The sequence below is a fragment of the Rhinatrema bivittatum genome, chromosome 3 (assembly GCF_901001135.1).
Source record: "Rhinatrema bivittatum chromosome 3, aRhiBiv1.1, whole genome shotgun sequence".
In the NCBI taxonomy this organism is placed as follows: domain Eukaryota; kingdom Metazoa; phylum Chordata; class Amphibia; order Gymnophiona; family Rhinatrematidae; genus Rhinatrema; species Rhinatrema bivittatum.
In genome coordinates, this window is record NC_042617.1 from 417,809,027 (window position 1) to 417,827,884 (window position 18,858).

General features: G+C 43.4%; 2 protein-coding genes across 11 annotated transcripts in view; one reads left to right on the top strand and one right to left on the bottom strand.

Annotated features, from left to right (window-relative positions):
* The window catches only part of ANGPT2 (angiopoietin 2), a 201,989-nt gene extending 189,680 nt beyond the window's left edge, over positions 1–12,309 (top strand). The window contains 2 exon segments of the mRNA XM_029595750.1: positions 5,993–6,123; positions 10,911–12,309. Of these exon segments, the coding sequence (XP_029451610.1) occupies positions 5,993–6,123; positions 10,911–11,071 (292 nt within the window). The 3' untranslated portion in view covers positions 11,072–12,309.
* The window catches only part of MCPH1 (microcephalin 1), a 714,835-nt gene that overhangs the window by 350,725 nt on the left and 345,252 nt on the right, over positions 1–18,858 (bottom strand). The window lies entirely within an intron of this gene.

The window sequence follows — 18,858 nt, forward strand, 5'->3', positions numbered from 1 at the left end:
ACAGCAGGATGTTAGTCCTCACAAATGGGTGACATCGAGGATGGAGCCCTGTACGGAAAACTTTTCTGTCAAAGTTTCAACAAGCTTTGACTGACACTGGCACACTGGGTGCACTGAGCATGCCCAGCCTGCAATTATCCCTGTGAGCCACAGGTGTCTCCCTCAGTCTCGTCTTATAGCTAAAAAGCGCAAGCGAAACTAAAATAAAAGTATACAGACCCAACTCCGCGGGGTGGCGGGCGGGTTTCGTGAGGACTAACATCCTGCTGTCCTGTGAGAACACCTGTTACATCAGGTAAGCAACATTTGCTTTCTCACAGGACAAGCAGGATGGTAGTCCTCACAAATGGGTGAGTACCGAGCTGAGGATGCCCGGGAATGCACCAGATACACCGCAGATGCGCAAAGGCGTAACGACTGAGGTGGAAATGGGAACGGAGGGCATCCGCAACACCATAATGGGTTCGTGGAAGGATGTTGGGTAGTGAATTGAAAAAAGTAAGAGTAGGGCGGACTGGCCAAACATGGAGCATGCCGGCTAGTCAAATGTAAGCAATAATAGGCTGCGAAGGTATGGAGAGGACTCCAGGCTGCAACCTGATAAAAAAGTACAAGCAGCAGTAACCAAAGGGAAGCTGTTAAGGCTAAGACGGACACAACAGTATGTGGATACCCACAGTGTTGTAGTGAAATGTCTGCTTGTTGGTAGGAAAGGAAATATAGACCACTTAATCAGAAGGATTAGGTCTGTGTGGCCACTGGAAGTAGCAGCTTGACCCTTGCATGAAGGAAAGAGTCAAGTGGAATTCACATGGAATGCAGTGCAATGTAGATAGAATGTAAGCGCAGCATTACTGTCCAGGAATGTGGAAAACCCAGTCTCTCCCTAGGGCGAGAGAGAGAGGTTAGGAAAAATTAATAGAGTATTTCCTGAGGAAAGGAGATACAACATCTACCTGAAAAGGATAGAAAGTTGAATGCGTAGAACTACTCAGTGGCAGAGGAACGGAGTCAGGTGAGTATGGAAAGAGTGCATAACTCACGGACCCTGCTGGCAGGAATGACATTAAGAGGGAAAGAAGTTCCCTTGCCAAACTGTGGAAGAGAGGAATGGAAAGGCTCAAACGTAGAATGTATGAGACTTATAAGGAGAATATATATGTTCATTCCGTGATTAGAGAAATAGAGGCGGCTTGATCAGTGGATAATCCATGGTAAGCCGACTCAGAGAGGATTACCGAAAACGGGAACCCAACTCCCAAAACGATACACCTCCTAAGAGAAAGGTGTATCTATGTGGAGGATGTCTGGAGAACAGAATCCGAGGGAGTAAGAAAAAATGGTGGAAAAGTAAAAGGGGTAATACCTCTTTTTTTTTTTTTTTTTTTTTTTTAGCGTCAGGAGGTAAAGCCTGCCATATTAAACGGCAAGATTTATGTTTAGAAGGTTTTGTGACGCTACCAGAACCTAAGAACATCAGTAAGTCTATGATTTGGGACTGACTGGTGAGAGAATAAAAGGTTACTGATATGATGGATTGAGAAGTATGGGAAGCATACTGATCTCAGTCAGGGAGTGGGGAAAAGAATACTGAACCCCTTCCCAGTTCAACATTAGAAGAATGCTGGCTACAAGAGGCAGCAGAAGAGATATATTGAAGAGGCCTTTGATGGAAGAAAAGGCATCTAAGGGAACGCATAGGAAACATGTGTAGGGAGCAGAACCTGTGCATCGTATGGAATGATGCAGACGCAGAGGAAAGTTTAGTTAAACTCAGCGTTAAAAGATTTGCCCTGTACACATGTAATTGAGACCATTCGAGAGGATAGAACCTACGTGGAGAAGGTCAGATAGAGCGTTCATTAAATCTCTTAGATATGTGGCCCAAGGATGCATGAAGTGAACAAGGGCCAAGGGTAGAGCTGCGCAGCTGTCTAGCAGAGCAGCTAAGAGGTTGTGCGTGCTTATGAGTTGGAAAGCACATTGTCCCTATGCTGTCTGTCTGTATGCACAAAGAATTGTTGCAAAAGCAGTATTGGAAAGCATAAGGGCATAACTCATGGGTGCAACGTCCAGGACGTTTATGAGAAACTATGCTGGAGTGCAATAGATGCATAATGGGTTGACAGCTTTCAGGAGAAACTTTATAACCCTAAGGAATTGCGAGCATGAGTCGAAGGAGACTAGGTCCTAGTTCGAACTGGGATAAGAATCAGGGACGAAAGCAATGAAACCACTTAGGTCCATTGAGTATAGAATGTCACTGAATATAACCCATAGCAGTTTTGAATTATGAGAAAAATGCATAGTGGGAAGAAACCCCATAGCCCAACCATGAAAAGTTGAAAGGCTGAGGTTATGGAAAATATGCGCAGGGACATATAACAATGTATCAGAATGTCTGTGCGCATGCTGGACAAGAGGGTCTTAAGACTGTGGTGTCCAGAAGTGTTACAGAAGGGATTTATGGCAGTGACAGTAATCCCAGTTAGTAAATGTATAGTGAGTCCTGAAAAAAGTGAGAGCTCCTTGCATGTACTGAAAGTGGTTAGCAGTAGTCTATGCAAGGAAAGTGAATGATGTTACACTCCGCAGAGAAAACAGCATTCACCAACAGTGATGCAAGAGACAGTTCACTTACCGAAGCTGGTGCCAGCGGCAGAGCTTGGGGTTGTAATGTTGACTCACCATAAAGCACATAGAAACATTAAAATAATGTACTTACTGCAGTATGGAGTGATGGTAACCAAAGATACCATTGTACCTGTGACGTCTAAAGAAAGTTGGATTTTCTTAGGTCCAGGATGTGCGGAGAGTAACTATTTTCTGTTAAAAGAAAGAATAGTGCAATTAAAACTCCCCAACCCCCCTCCCTTCTCCCCTCTGCACTTCGTAGCGCCTGGGGGAGTGTACCGGGACTTTGGTACAAGGTGGGGTGGCCGCTCTGATATCTGACCAGATGGGAGACCAGGAGGTGTCCCAATGGAGGATATCATGTAGGCTCCTGCAGGTGTGTGAGCGGTAAGTGGTACCCGCATTTCTGTATGCTGTACAAGGAGACACTGAGACCTGTGGCCAGGCCTCAAGGTGGACTTGTACATGGGGCAATGGTTGCTGAATCTCATGTTTAGCAGATCAGCCAATGCAGCTGGACCTTGGTTGGGAGGGAACCAAGAGTCAGAGCATTGGTCGGCACAGGGACTTGTTACTGACAAGAGAAGAAGCCCTGCTGCAATCCCAAGAAGATAGAGGGGTTCTCCTGATATTGTGGCTAACATAGCTAACATAGTGATATGTGACACTAATACAGTTCTAAAAGGCACATGACCCAGAACTTTTCGAACCACGGTCCGAATGGGAGAACACAACTCTATGGGAATGCCGCCGAAGCGGGTACTTACCATCCGACGTGGATCGCCGCAAGACGAGCCGGTGAAGATTGTTGACCCCGACGGTCTCCGGAGTCCTCGAGGGTAAGGCCGGGGACGTAAACGTCCATCTCGCTCTGAAACCCGGTATGGTGGCACAGGTACAGAGGAGACAGGCCAGGCGTGAGTGGCGTTTAGACTGCTAAGTGTAACAGATGGCCATAGTCCCACACCACTTGACGGTGGGGGCACGCCAGGAACAGAGGAGCCCTAACGGAAACTCATGTTCCCTTCCCTCGTCACAGCGGCTCGATGTGTCGTGACGCCAATGCAGAAGCTGTCGGACCTGGATCCGGAAGTTCTGGATCACCAAGGACTGCCAAAACTGTAGGAACAGTGCTGATGGCAGTGGTGATGTCGCTCTGCCCGAGCGTTGTCCAGCCTGGAGAAGGATGGCACCGATGTGCTGGATGGCGTCAGCGGCGGACGATCACGATGTCGGCGATGATGGGTGCCACGGTGCTCGGCCCGGTCTTTCCCCAGCGCCGAGATGGAAGCCCTCGTCGTCCTGGAAGGCGATCGATGACGAACTGTCAGCACGCCTGCTCTGCTCCTGACACAATGGAGTGTCTTAAGCTAATACGGGGCTTAAAAAAGAACCCAAAGCGTGGAGCAATGTGAGGAGGCGAGGGTATTATGTGGCGGTGCTATGTCGGTATTGACGATATTGAAGGCAACTTAAGGGGCTTCGAGGATATCATCAAAATGGGTATGAAAAATCGTCGATGACTGGCCAGGAGAATGATGACAGTGACGGGCACTGACAGCAGTGGCATAGGTATCTTTGAAACGATGTGGAATCGAATAATCGAAAAACATTGCCGTTATTGAAAAAGATACCGGCATCGACTGAGTCGAAGTCGAATCAATAGGGCGTCAAGGACACCGAAGGAAAACGGAGGTGTCGAGGGCATCGATGCATGGAGGCGGGCATTTATGCCGTTTGTGGCATGGCCACGGGCATCAACTATAGGGCCACAGACGTTGATGGTATCGATTTGGACAGACTCAGATTTCCAAGTGTACATGGCATCGGTGCCCCAGACACGTGTGTCGGTGGCATCGATATGGACACGTATGGAATCGATGGCATGGATCTCCCAGTCGATGAATTCCATCCCGGCATCAACGCCAGTCCTGGAATCGGCATGGGCATCGATGCCAGCCATAAGGCTGGCATTGGCATCAACGCCCATCCACGGAATCGAGCCGGCATGGATACCCACCGATGGGACCCACCTGGGCATCGAATTTCACCGATGGGAGCAGCCTGGCATCGACTGCCCTCGATGGATGCATTCTAACATAGATGCCCATGGATGAAACACCTGGGCATCGGTGTCCATCGATGCAAAAGGACCCGGCACCGATGCCATCGACGGATGGCCATCCGGCACCAATGCCATCGACGGACAAGCCATCCGGCACCGATGTCCATCGATGGGGACCATCCGGCACCGATGTCCACCGATGGGGACCATCCGGCATTGATGCCCACCGACGAATCGATGTGGCACCGATGCCCACCGATGGAAAAGGGCTGGACATCGGTGGGGAGGATGGGGCATCGATGGCATCCCCAAAAGGGGGGGTGGCATCGATGAAGTGACCCTGGGATCGTTAAAAAGTGTCTCGGGCAGCGGTGGCGGCGACCCGAGTATGCATGGCAGTGACTAACAGCGTGTGCGTCAATGGCATGCATCCGGGTAGGGACGGCACCGAGGAAGCCCAAGGAAAAAAACAGTGCATAGGAGGAAAAAGCCTGGTAGCACTGAAAAGCAAAAAACATGGATAAAGGCATCAGGGCACCGTGGGGGGAGGGGCGCTGATGACATATAAAAGCCCAGGGCGGTTTAGGAGGGTCCCGGTGTAGCGATAGGGTATCGACTGCGTGAGGGTACCAGGGAACGAAGGACTTGAAGCTACAGAGGTCCTAAAGTTAAGGAAAAAATCCCTACCCCACTAGCATAAGCAAGCAGAGTGTCACAGAGATACTCGCAAGCTGTTTAAAGCTAACTGAAAAACTGGGGAAGGGAAGGCTTCAGTCAGTTAACAGCCTTAAGATAGTGACAGGAACCGACCGAAAAATAAGAATTAGTACTCACCGAGCGTCGTAAAAACGTACGCGGAGGGAGACCTGTGCAGGGAAAAGTGTTTTTTGAAGTGAAAAGTTAAGTGTTTCCATGAGGTAATTAGTTAAAAAATCCTCACAGAGCTCCAACCGCTATGCTGACTGCAGAGCGGAAAAAAGAAGACTGAGGGAGACACCTGTGGCTCACAGGGATAATTGCAGGCTGGGCATGCTCAGTGCACCCAGTGTGCCAGTGTCAGTCAAAGCTTGTTGAAACTTTGACAGAAAAGTTTTCCGTACAGGGCTCCATCCTCGATGTCACCCATTTGTGAGGACTACCATCCTGCTTGTCCTGTGAGAAACATCAGTACATTAACCAAAGCAGAACAGAACCCTTTATTTGACAAACTTTATAGATTGCAAAATAACTTCAGTAATGCAAATCAATAATGGCCTTCTTCCATCTAATATTTTCTTTTTTATATCACCACAGGATTCACCTTAAAGGATACACAGGGACTGCAGGCAAAATAAATAGCATTAGCCAACCAGGAAATGATTTTAGTACAAAGGATGCAGACAACGACAAATGTATTTGCAAATGTTCACAAATGGCAACAGGAGGTATGACTGGTTTTCTGTTTCACAATTTTATTTTTACTGGCACTGAAACAATTTATGATGGACATAACTGGCCATGTTTTACAATCCTACCTACTGACAGTATCCACAAACTGACATACAGAAATGCTAACAGTGAATTTTTACTTGAAAATATATAAAAAGTATTTACTCTGAAATATGATACCACTTGTAATTTCTAACTATACAAACAGAATGTGACAGCTCCTTCTAAGGGTTTATAAAAATGCCAATCTTATAACAAAACAATTATTGTATTGGCTAAATTTGACAGCGTGTTTTTTTTAAATTATGTGTTTCCAATTTCATCTTATATTTTCAGCTTAGCTTGATGGAAGAGATAGTAGTAACATCTCACCAATACCAGTACAGGACAAGCCAGCAGAATTTAAAGCACCATCTTGAAGAAGCAGTGGTTAGATCAAGGCTATCAGGCAAGGATGCTGAAGAGAGCTAGGGGAGATAGTTATAGATGGACTGGGGTCATTGAGAAATGGTGGGTAGAAACAGTGGCAACCTATTGGCCCAATCCTGTTAAAGGCAGCAGTGACGTTTCTGGGTTTGGTGGGGGGAGGAAGTATTGGATTCAAGTCTGGGCCCAACAAGGAAGGCGGCAGCAATGGGTAAGAGCGAACTGTGAAAAGAGACAACAGTGGGGGAAACAATGGCAATGGCAGCAGTTCCAGCAATCCAGGAGACAACAGTGGCCTGCATCTGGCTGGCAGGGGAGTCATCAGCAGAGTAGTGAAAAAAGAGGGTGAAGAAAAGCAAGGGCGACAGGAGAGGAGAAAACGTAACAAAAAGGAATGTGGTGGGGGAAAAAGCAAAGAGAAATAGAAGATAGGAAAGAAATCAGGAGGAGAAAAATGGTTTTCGAATTTCATCCTCTCAGAAACAAGGGGTCATTTTATATTTGAGACCATTTAACATTCATGGCCAATACAGTACTAATCAAGAAAATCAATCAACTAAACTAAGATTGTCTCCAGTTTCAAAAAATTGCAAATACAACAAATTAAATTCTTTGAATAAGTAAATTCAAGCTTCAAATTATACAAATTAAATATAGCATGGGTGTTAAACAATTACAAAACATCAGCAATCCACTGCAGAGAATCTCAAAACACATGAAAAAATATCAATAGACTTATCAAAGCTGTTTTCTTACAATCAAATTCCTTCTATTTATTTATTTAAAAACTTTTCTATAAGAACATAAGAAAATGCCATACTGGGTCAGACCAAGGGTCCATCAAGCCCAGCATCCTGTTTCCAACAGTGGCCAATCCAAGCCATAAGAACCTGGCAAGTACCCAAAAACTAAGTCTATTCGATGTAACCATTGCTAATGGCAGTGGCTATTCTCTAAGTGAACTTAATAGCAGGTAATGGACTTCTCCTCCAAGAACTTATCCAATCCTTTTTTAAACACAGCTATACTAACTGCACGAACCACATTCTCTGGCAACAAATTCCAGAGTTTAATTGTGCGTTGAGTAAAAAAGAACTTTCTCCGATTTAAATGTGCCCTATGCTAACTTCATGGAGTGCCCCCTAGTCTTTCTACTATCCGAAAGAGTAAATAACCGATTCACATCTACCCGTTCTAGACCTCTTATGATTTTAAACACCTCTATCATATCCCCCCTCAGTCGTCTCTTCTCCAAGCTGAAAAGTCCTAACCTCTTTAGTCTTTCCCTCATAGGGGAGTTGGTCCATTCCCCTTATCATTTTGGTAGCCCTTCTCTGTACCTTCTCCATCGCAATAATATCTTTTTTGAGATGCGGCGACCAGAATTGTACACAGTATTCAAGGTGCAGTCTCACCATGGAGCGATACAGAGGCATTATGACATTTTCCGTTTTATTCATCATTCCTTTTCTAATAATTCCCAACATTCTGTTTGCTTTTTTGACTGCCGCAGCACACTGCACCGACGATTTCAATGTGTTATCCACTATGACACCTAGATCTCTTTCTTGGGTTGTACCACCTAATATGGAACCCAACATTGTGTAATTATAGCATGGGTTATTTTTCCCTATATGCATCACCTTGCACTTATCCACATTAAATTTCATCTGCCATTTGGATGCCCAATTTTCCAGTCTCACAAGGTCTTCCTGCAATTTATCACAATCCGCTTGTGATTTAACTACTCTGACCAATTTTGTGTCATCTGCAAATTTGATTATCTCACTTATCGTATTTCTTTCCAGATCATTTATAAATATATTGAACAGTAAGGGTCCCAATACAGATCCCTGAGGCACTCCACTGTCCACTCCCTTCCACTGAGAAAATTGCCCATTCAATCCTACTCTCTGTTTCCTGTCTTTTAGCCAGTTTGCAATCCACGAAAGGACATCGCCACCTATCCCATGCCTTTTTACTTTTCCTAGAAGCCTCTCATGAGGAACTTTGTCAAACGCCTTCTGAAAATCCAAGTATACTATATCTGCCGGTTCACCTTTATCCACATGTTTATTAACTCCTTCAAAAAAGTGAAGCAGATTTGTGAGGCAAGACTTGCCCTGGGTAAAGCCATGCTGACTTTGTTCCATTAAACCATGTCTTTCTATATGTTCTGTGATTTTGATGTTTAGAATACTTTCCACTATTTTTCCTGGCACTGAAATCAGGCTAACCGGTCTGCATTTCCCGGATCGCCCCTGGAGCCCTTTTTAAATATTGGGGTTACATTTGCTATCCTCCAGTCTTCAGGTACAATGGATGATTTTAATGATGAGTTACAAATTTTTACTAATAGGTCTGAAATTTCATTTTTTAGTTCCTTCAGAACTCTGGGGTGTATACCATCCGGTCCAGGTGATTTTCTACTCTCAGCGTTGTATTTGTAGTCCTAAGTGTTTGAAGAATTCACAACATAGCGTTTCTTTGTCAAGGGCTGATTTTTGAGCCCTTGACAAAGAACGGCAGCATTCGAAACATGGACCTATGTCGGGCGTGTTGATAATTCATGGCTTCCAAGCTTAATATCATCAGCGATGTTTATAAGATAAGTCACAAAATATTGCATATAAAAGAGACTTTGCACATTGCAACTGAAAAAAATCTTTAAAAATATTTTCCATGATTTTGGATTTGACTGATTAAAAATAAGGCGAATCATCTAGCAATTTGGTTTGTATGATGAAGCCTATTATGACTGGTCAACATTATTAACAAGCGTTTATATTATGTACCGGTAGTACTTTTGGCATTGTTTTCAGGATATTTTTAAAACAGCAGAAAAATAATACAATTATGAAGAGATCATTCCTTACTGCAGAAAATAAAATATTCTACAGCAACCACTTTTTACTGTGCTGGTCTCAAAGAAAAGAAAAATAATCTGTTCAATTTTAATTAAAACGCTGAACTTTCATGTTATTTTAATAGAAAAAAGTGCCACGGAATTGATGACAATTTATCTGCAGTGAAATCTAGAATATGACAGTAGATAAGGGCCATAAGGACAATTTAGTCTGCTCAACTGGCTTTCTTTTGCAATGTCCTAGACCACAGTTGATCCCTGGTTTCCCCTTCATTTCTTTGAAATTAAGTATCCTGTATACTTAGTGCAGTTAGTATAGCAGTGTTTAAAAAAGGATTGGATACGATCTTGGAGGAGAAGTCCATTACCTGCTATTAAGTTCACTTAGAGAATAGCCACTGCCATTAGCAATGGTAACATGGAATAGACTTAGTTTTTGGGTACTTGCCAGGTTCTTGTGGCCTGGTTTTGGCCTCTGTTGGAAACAGGATGCTGGGCTTGATGGACCCTTGGTGTCTGACCCAGTATGGCATTTTCTTATGTTCTTATGCCTTGATAAGCAGGAGATAAGCATGTATTTTGTTACTGTCCTTGCCTCCACCACCTCCATCGGAAACTATTCCATATATTCACCACTCCATTGTGAAGAAATAAGCTCTAAAGTTACTCCAGAGCTTACCGCTTTGAGCCTCATAGCCTCCCAGCGGTTTCATATTCTCAAGATATATGATTTCAGCAATATAGAAAAGTTGGCTCCTTTTTGAGAGACTGAGATATATTGGTATAATTCTATTTTAAAACTTAGAGCAAAATATTAAAGCCATCTGAGAGTGTATATAACAAGAAATAGATCAGAAAAAAAAAGCATATAAGCTTTTTGAGAAAAATACTGATGGGTCCATGGTGTTCTATTTCCTTCCTCTTCCACTTGTCATGCTTTTGCCCTGACCACCAATTGTGTGCACTTCAAGAGTACCCAGTTGGGGGATAGAGGCATGGCAAATGGAAGAAAAACAAACTGATATCAAGAACCCACCCATCACCTCTGCTACAATTATAGGTTAGACTTTTCTTTTCAATGGAACAACTTTTTTAAAAAATGGCCTCCTGTAGGTCCTATTTCTTTACTGCAAAAGAAAATATTTGATTGTTTCAGATGTTTTCTAAACAGATTACAAATTCCATACAGTTTTTATTTTACATTCTCAAAAGAACTGGCTTTTTTGTTTTGCTTTTCCTTGATGCCTGGTGGTTTGCTTATTAGGTCAACACTAATTTTTTTAGTTTGCTTAATTGTTTTATTTGATTTTGCAATTATTTTTATATGTATTGTATGTCTGGATTAGCTAGATTTCTGTACTAATTTGTATTTTTAGTTTGGTTTATGTGCCACTATGAGCCATAAGGTTATAAATATAAGAAAATAAATACAAATAAGTTAAAACAAGTGCTTGGTTTCTTTCTAATCCTTTATGCTGTGTCTTGTTACAGGCTGGTGGTTTGATGCTTGTGGTCCTTCTAACCTGAACGGGATGTACTATTCATTGGGACAGAACACAAACAAATTTAATGGAATTAAATGGTACTACTGGAAAGGATCAGGCTACTCTCTCAAAGCTACAACAATGATGATCAGACCTGCAGATTTCTAAATATATTTGCATTCTGTGGAATATTTTTGTATTATACAGTCTTCAACTATTTCATTTGCAAAGGATTAAAATACACAAATTGCCCATGTTTCACTGCAAAGAAATACATCAATATTCCAAAAAGGATCAACATGTTCCAATTCCTAGCAACTTTCTTTAGCTGAAAACGATTTGTTGAGGCAACCAAAGGAAAATCTGAAGTACGAAAGAATCAGATTTTATGACTTTAGTGGAATACCATGTCAAAGAAACTGTGAAGAAACTTGAAACTTCACTGTCATGAAGTGTTGAGTGTATAGCTTCATAAATAACTGGAACTGTGAAATGCACTTCATTTTAGAACACATCTGATACACATTATCATTGACTTTGAACATGACACTTTTATATAGGCTATACAGTATGGTTATCTGCAGTGTGGACTTTTTCTATTTTGTGTACAGTATACATAGATCTATAATTTGCAACATATTTTTTTAAAGGATCTTAGAACTTTTAGCTGTGCTGCAAACCACTGTTAGATTTAAATAAGAAATTTCTTGTTCAGCATGTCAGCTTATTCAAGAAGCTCCTAAAAGACCAGTATATTCAAACATTTAATCCTCTAAGTGCCTTGAACTGTAACTACATTTATTGACTGTGGTTTCAGCATAACTATCATTTTGCAATTAATTTAGTTGATAATTGAAGAAAGTCCCAGAAGTATATCATTTATTACATAACATCTTATACAAAGGCCACTTCTGTTTTCTTATAGTAACTAATTTATGTAAAATAATTTCAGTCAATTAAATGCCAAAGAAAGGTGTTCTGTTTCTGTGTATAAATACTTTGTTACAAGAATATGAAAATACTGTAAAGGAGGAACCTTGATAAAAATAATATTGTATGTCTTGCAAAACATTTAAATGTCTCAGGACAGGTAAAAATACATAGCATCTGACAAAAGGGAAACATGAAATAAGACTTAACATATCATTATGAGTAAGTTGTTGAGCAGACTAATCTTTTAATACTTCAATGACAGAATATTGATCATTTTTATAAGACAAAACATTTTGGAGTAGATTTGTGGTACATTCTGGGGTAGATTTTCTCAGACTTAATTGATAAATATGCAGGTAAAAATGGGGTTTATGCAGGTAGTAAGGCTGAAGCCGCCTAAGTGGATGTACAGCTGGCTAAAAGTTCATGTTTATATTTTTGAAGGGGTGAATAAACATGTGAACAAAGGTGAACTGGTAGAAGTGGTGTATTTGGATTTTTAGAAGGCGTTCGACAAAATCCCACGAGAGGCTTCTAAGAAAATTAAAAAGTCATGGGATCGGAGGTGATGTCCTTTCATGCATTATAAACTGGTTAAAAGACAGAACAGAGTAGGATTAAATGGTCAGTTTTCACAGTGGAAAAAGGTAAACAATGGAGTGCCTCAGGGATCTGTACTTGGACTGTTTTTTTAAAATATATTTATAAATGATCTAGAAAGGGGAACGATGAGTGAGGTGATCAAATTTGAAGATGACACAAAATTATTTAGAATAGTTAAATCTCATGTGGATTGTCAAATTACAGGAGGACCTTGCGAGACTGGAAGATTGGGCTTCCAAAAGGCAGATGAACTTTAATGTGAACAAGTGCAAGGTGATGCATACAGGGAAAAATAACCCTTGCTGTAGTTACACAATGTTAGGTTCTATCTTAAGAGTTACCACCAAGGAAAGAGATCTAGGTGACATAGGGCCTGCGCTACCTAAATCGGGGCGGAGTCGGCCCCGGAAGAGGAGGAGTCGGGGCGTCACCGGGGCCGACTCCGCGAAGACGCCGTGGACAGCAAAAAGGTAGGTGCCTTTTCGTATCCTATTTCACACCCAATAGCTACACATTCTATGGTGGAGCTATTGCGTGCAAAACAGACAGTGATCGCACCGCGGCAGTGCGATTGCTGCCGGCTAGCGCAGGACCGCCCTCCATGTCGACCCCCCGGCCCCCATTAGCGCGATTTTCTAAAGTATCGCAGGCTTGCAATACTTTAGAAAATGAGGCCCATAGTGGATAATGCATTGAAATCGTCGGACCAGTTGCTGTGGCGATCAAAAAAGCTAACAGAATGTTAGGAATTATTAAGAAAGGAATGGCAAATAAAATGATTAATGTCATAATGCCTTTGTATCGCTCCATGGTGAAACCGCATCTTGAATAATGAGTGAGATTCTGGACACCACATCTCAAAAAAGATATAGTTGCACTGGAGAAAGTGCAGAGAAGGGTGACCAAATGATAAGGGGCATGAAAGGCTGCCCTAATGAGGAAAGGCTAAGAAAGTTAGGGCTGTTCAGTTTGGAGAAGAGACGACTGAGGGGGAATATGATAGAGGTCTACAAGATCATGAAAGGACTTGAACAAGTTAAGGTAAATTGGTTATTTACTCTCTCAGATAACAGAAGGACTAGTGGTCACTCCATGAAATTAGCAAGTAGCTCATTTAAAACAAATTGAAGAAAATTCTCTCACTCAGGGGGTAATTTTCAAAGGAGTTACGCGCATAAATGTAACTACTATTGTAGCAATTTTCAAAAGCCATTTACTCACGTAAAGTGCACTTATGCGAATAAATCCTATGGACGATTCAATGGCATATATTGTAGCAATTTTCAAAAGCCCACTTACTCGAGTAAAGTGCATTTACATGCGTAAAACCCAGATTTACGCATGTAAATGCTTTTTAAAATCAGACCCTCAGTGCATAGTTAAGCTCTGGAATTCATTGCCAGAGGATGTGGTTACAGCAGCTAGTTTAACTGGGTTTAAAAAAAGTTTGGATAAGTTCCTAGAGGAAAAATCTTCTATTAATTAATAAGCAATAGTAGCTTGAGATTTATTTAATGTTTGGCTACTTGTGTCTTGGATTGGTCACTTTTAGAAACAGGATACTGGCTTGTTGGATCCTTGGTCTGACCCAGTATGGCATATCTTATGTTCACATGTGTACTTTTAGCCACAATAAAAAGAGGTGTTACCAGGGAGCATAACTTGGTTGTTGAACAAAATGGTGTGTACACACTAACATTTTAAAAATGTACATGCATAGCAGACTTGCGTACTTTTCACCATCATTTTAGATAGCATAAGTGTATGTGTGTACCTTGTCATATATAAAAAGCCAATATTCAAACACAAAGTACAAAAGTACAAAAGTACTGTACTTTGTATTTCAAAATCAACTGGATTTCTGTGGACTACAAGGTATTTGCCAAATTGAAGATATGATGACTGATGGTAAAAAAGTTTGAAAAAGATTTATTTCCAAGACTCAGACTTTCTTTGGCAGCTTCATCTTATAGTGGTCCTTCCTTACATATAAAATCGATGCAAAGAATTCTAAGCCCTCAGAGAACAAGTCTGATCTCTGGAGTCTAACATGGCAGATGTGGAGGAGCTAAGAGAGACAGACAGGTATATATTGAAGAGATCTTCACGGGCACAGTAAAGCAGTCCCACCTCCTCTCAGACAGCCTCTGCGCTGCCTTGGAGGAGAAAGGTCACCTGAAAGGAGAGCATTGTCTTGGTATGCTAGGAAGCAATACTGAAGCTAGGTCCTGCCCTCAAGGTGATGATGTATCCTCTCGCAATGAGAATACGTCTTCAGGGGCATCTGCCCAGGAGGGGCAGGTTAGGAAGGCTGTTGTAGATGATAATTTGACCAGTAGAAATGTAGAGAGTTGGGTGAATGGTGGACGTGAGGATCACCTGATGACGTGCCTGTTTGGTGTGAAAGTGGCGGACCTTACATGTTACATAGACAGTGAGAAGAGCCAGCTGTCTTTGTCCATGTAGGCACCAAAGACATAGGAATATGCAGGAAGGAGATTCTGGAAGCCAAATTTAGGATTTTAGGAAGGAAGTTAAAATCCAGATCCTCTAGGATAGCATTCTCAGAAATGCTCCCCATGACACACACAAGACCCTCAAAGGCAGGCAGAGCAATGGAGCCTCCATACATGGCTGAGACGATGGTGCAGGGGCTTTAGGTTTGTTACGAACAGGGCAGTATTTTAGGGAAGGAGGAGGGCCTTTGCCAAAAGGATGGACTCCACCTTAACCAGACTGCTGGGACTAACCTTTAAAAAAATGATAGAGCAGTTTTTAAATTAGATGATAGTGGAAAGCTGACAGTTGCTCAGGAGGGCATGGATTGGAATGATGTATCTTTGAAAGAGTCTAACAAAACAGGGGAGGTATGGCTTGCAGATAGAGGTTGCAATAAATGCTAAATTAACCCAGGTGTCTTCAAGTAAAGAGCAGACAGAGCAGAGAGATTCCAAATTTCCCCTGTCAACTGATAAGCAGGTTGTTAATACAAATTAAAAACATACTGAATCCTTGTGGATAGAAATTCCATGTGAAAAGGGGGATAAATAGTAGGGATGTGAATCGTGTCCTCGATCGTCTTAACGATCGATTTCGGCTGGGAGGGGGAGGGAATCGTATTGTTGCCGTTTGGGGGGGTAAAATATCGTGAAAAATCGTTAAAAATCGAAAAATCGAAAAACCGGCACATTAAAACCCCCTAAAACCCACCCCCGACCCTTTAAATTAAATCCCCCACCAAATAACTTAAATAACCTGCGGGTCCAGCGGCGGTCCGGAACGGCAGCGGTCCGGAACGGGCTCCTGCTCTGAATCTTGTCGTCTTCAGCCGGCGCCATTTTCCAAAATGGCGCCGAAAAATGGCGGCGGCCATAGACGAAAAAGATTGGACGGCAGGAGGTCCTTCCGGACCCCCGCTGGACTTTTGGCAAGTCTCGTGGGGGTCAGGAGGCCCCCCACAAGCTGGCCAAAAGTTCCTGGAGGTCCAGCGGGGGTCAGGGAGCGATTTCCCGCCGCGAATCGTTTTCGTACGGAAAATGGCGCCGGCAGGAGATCGACTGCAGGAGGTCGTTCAGCGAGGCGCCGGAACCCTCGCTGAACGACCTCCTGCAGTCGATCTCCTGCCGGCGCCATTTTCCGTACGAAAACGATTCGTGGCGGGAAATCGCTCCCTGACCCCCGCTGGACCTCCAGGAACTTTTGGCCAGCTTGTGGGGGGCCTCCTGACCCCCACGAGACTTGCCAAAAGTCCAGCGGGGGTCCGGAAGGACCTCCTGCCGTCCAATCTTTTTCGTCTATGGCCGCCGCCATTTTCGGCGCCATTTTGGAAAATGGCGCCGGCTGAAGACGACAAGATTCAGAGCAGGAGCCCGTTCCGGACCGCTGCCGTTCCGGACCGCCGCTGGACCCGCAGGTTATTTAAGTTATTTGTGGGGGGGTTCGGGAGGGTGGGGGATTTAATTTAAAGGGTCGGGGGTGGGTTTTAGGGGGTTTTAGTGTGCCGGCTCACGATTCTAACGATTTATAACGATAAATCGTTAGAATCTGTATTGTATTGTGTTCCATAACGGTTTAAGACGATATTAAAATTATCGGACGATAATTTTAATCGTCCTAAAACGATTCACATCCCTAATAAATAGTATTGGAGTCGTATTAGCATCCACATGGCTAGAATGAACAGATAATGAAATGCTAACAGAAATTAGGGAACCTAAAAAAAAGGCAGCACATTAATAATGGGTGACTTAGTAAATGTCACATCAAGACATGCTAAGGAGGTGAAATTCCTACATGAAATAAATGGTTAGGAAAAAACTAAAAGCAACAGCTGCCAAAGTTAAGAATTTACAACAGGCATGGACCTTGTTTAAAAATACCTTCTTGGAAGCCCAGGCCAGATGTATTCCATGTATTAAAAAAGGTGGAAAGAAGGATAAACAACTACAAGCATGGTTAGAAGCAAGGTGAGAGAAGCTATTATAGCTAAAAGAACATCTTTCAAAAAAGCACTGGCAAGTTAGAAGCCAAGCATTAATAATAAAGGCAAAGGAGAATTTGAAAAGAAGTTTTCCATGGAAGCAAAAAAATCATAATAACTTTTTCAGGTAATCAGTTGGACCATTATATCAGCAAGGGATAAAAGGGGTATTTAGGGAAGATAAGGCCATAGTGGAGAGACTAAATGGATTCTTTGCTTCAGTCTTTACTGAGGAAGATATAAGGTTAATACCCATGCCAGAAATTTTATTTAAAGGTGATGATTCAGGGGAACTGAAATAAATCTCAGTGAACCAGGAAGATGTAATAAGGCAAACAGACAAACCAAAGAGTAGAAATCACTTGCACCAGATGTAATACATCACAGAATGTTTAAAGAACTGATAAATGAAATTGCACACAATCTGTAAAATATCTTTAGAATTATCTACTAGGGATGTGAATCGTTTTTTGACGATTTAAAACAATCGTCAGATATATTTTAAATTGTCAAAAATCGTTAGAGCCGCGATACAATAACAATTCCCCCGATTTATCGTCAAAAAATCGTAAATCGGGGGAGGGGGGAGAGCGGGAAAACCGGCACCCTAAAACGCACCCCGACCCTTTAAAATAAATCCCCCACCCTCCCGAAGCCCCCCAAAATATTTTAAATTACCTGGGGTCCAGTGGGGGGGGGGGGGGGTCCCGGCGCAATCTCCCGCTCTCGGGCCACGGCTGCGTTAAAAGAAATGGCACCAGTGGCCCTTTGCCCTTACCATATGACAGGGCAAAGGTAGCGCCGGCGCCATTTTGGTTCCTGTCACCCGACGTCACGAGTGCAGGAGATCGCTTCCGGACCCCCGCTGGACCCCAAGGGACTTTTGGCCAGCTTGGGGGGGCCTCCTGACCCCCACAAGACTTGCCAAAAGTCCAGCGGGGGTCCGGGAGCGACCTCCTGCACGCGGGCCGTATTGCCAATATTCAAAATGGCGCCGGCGCTACTTTTGCCCTCACTATGTCAACATAGTGTTACGTTGGTAACCATTCAATCTTTATAGTAGATAATAGGGATGTGAATCGGGTGATCGATCATCTTAACGATCGATTTTGGCTGGGGGGGAGGGAAATCTGATAGTCATGGTTTTTGTTTTTTTTAAATCGTAAAAAATCGTAAATCGGGGGAGGGCGGGAAAACCGGCACCCTAAAACCCACCCCGACCCTTTAAAATAAATCCCCCACCCTCCCGAAGCCCCCCAAAATGTTTTAAATTACCTGGGTCCAGTGGGGATATGTCGACATAGTGAGGGCAAAAGTAGCGCCGGCGCCATTTTGAATATTGGCAATACGGCCCCCGCGTGCAGGAGGTCGCTCCCGGACCCCCGCTGGACTTTTGGCAAGTCTTGTGGGGGTCAGGAGGCCCCCCCAAGCTGGCCAAAAGTCCCTGGGGGTCCAGCAGGGGTCTGGGAGCGATCTCCTGCACTCGTGACGTCAGGTGACATGGCCAAAATGGCGCCGGCGCTACCTTTGCCCTGTCATATGGTAAGGGCAAAGGGCCACCGGCACCATTTCTTTTAACGCAGCCGTGACCCGAGAGCGGGAGATCGCACCGGGACCCCCCCCACTGGACCCCAGGTAATTTAAAACATTTTGGGGGGCTTCAGGAGGGTGGGGGATTTATTTTAAAGGGTCGGGGTGGGTTTTAGGGTGCTGGTTTTCCCACCCTCCCCCGATTTACGATTTTTTACGATTTAAAAAAACCAAAAACCATGACGATCAGATTTCCCTCCCCCCCCAGCCAAAATCGATCGTTAAGACGATCGATCACCCGATTCACATCCCTATTATCTACTATAAAGATTGAATGGTTGCCAACGTAACACCAATTTTGAAAAAGAGGTCCAGGGGTGACCCAGGAAACTATAGACCAGTCAGCCTG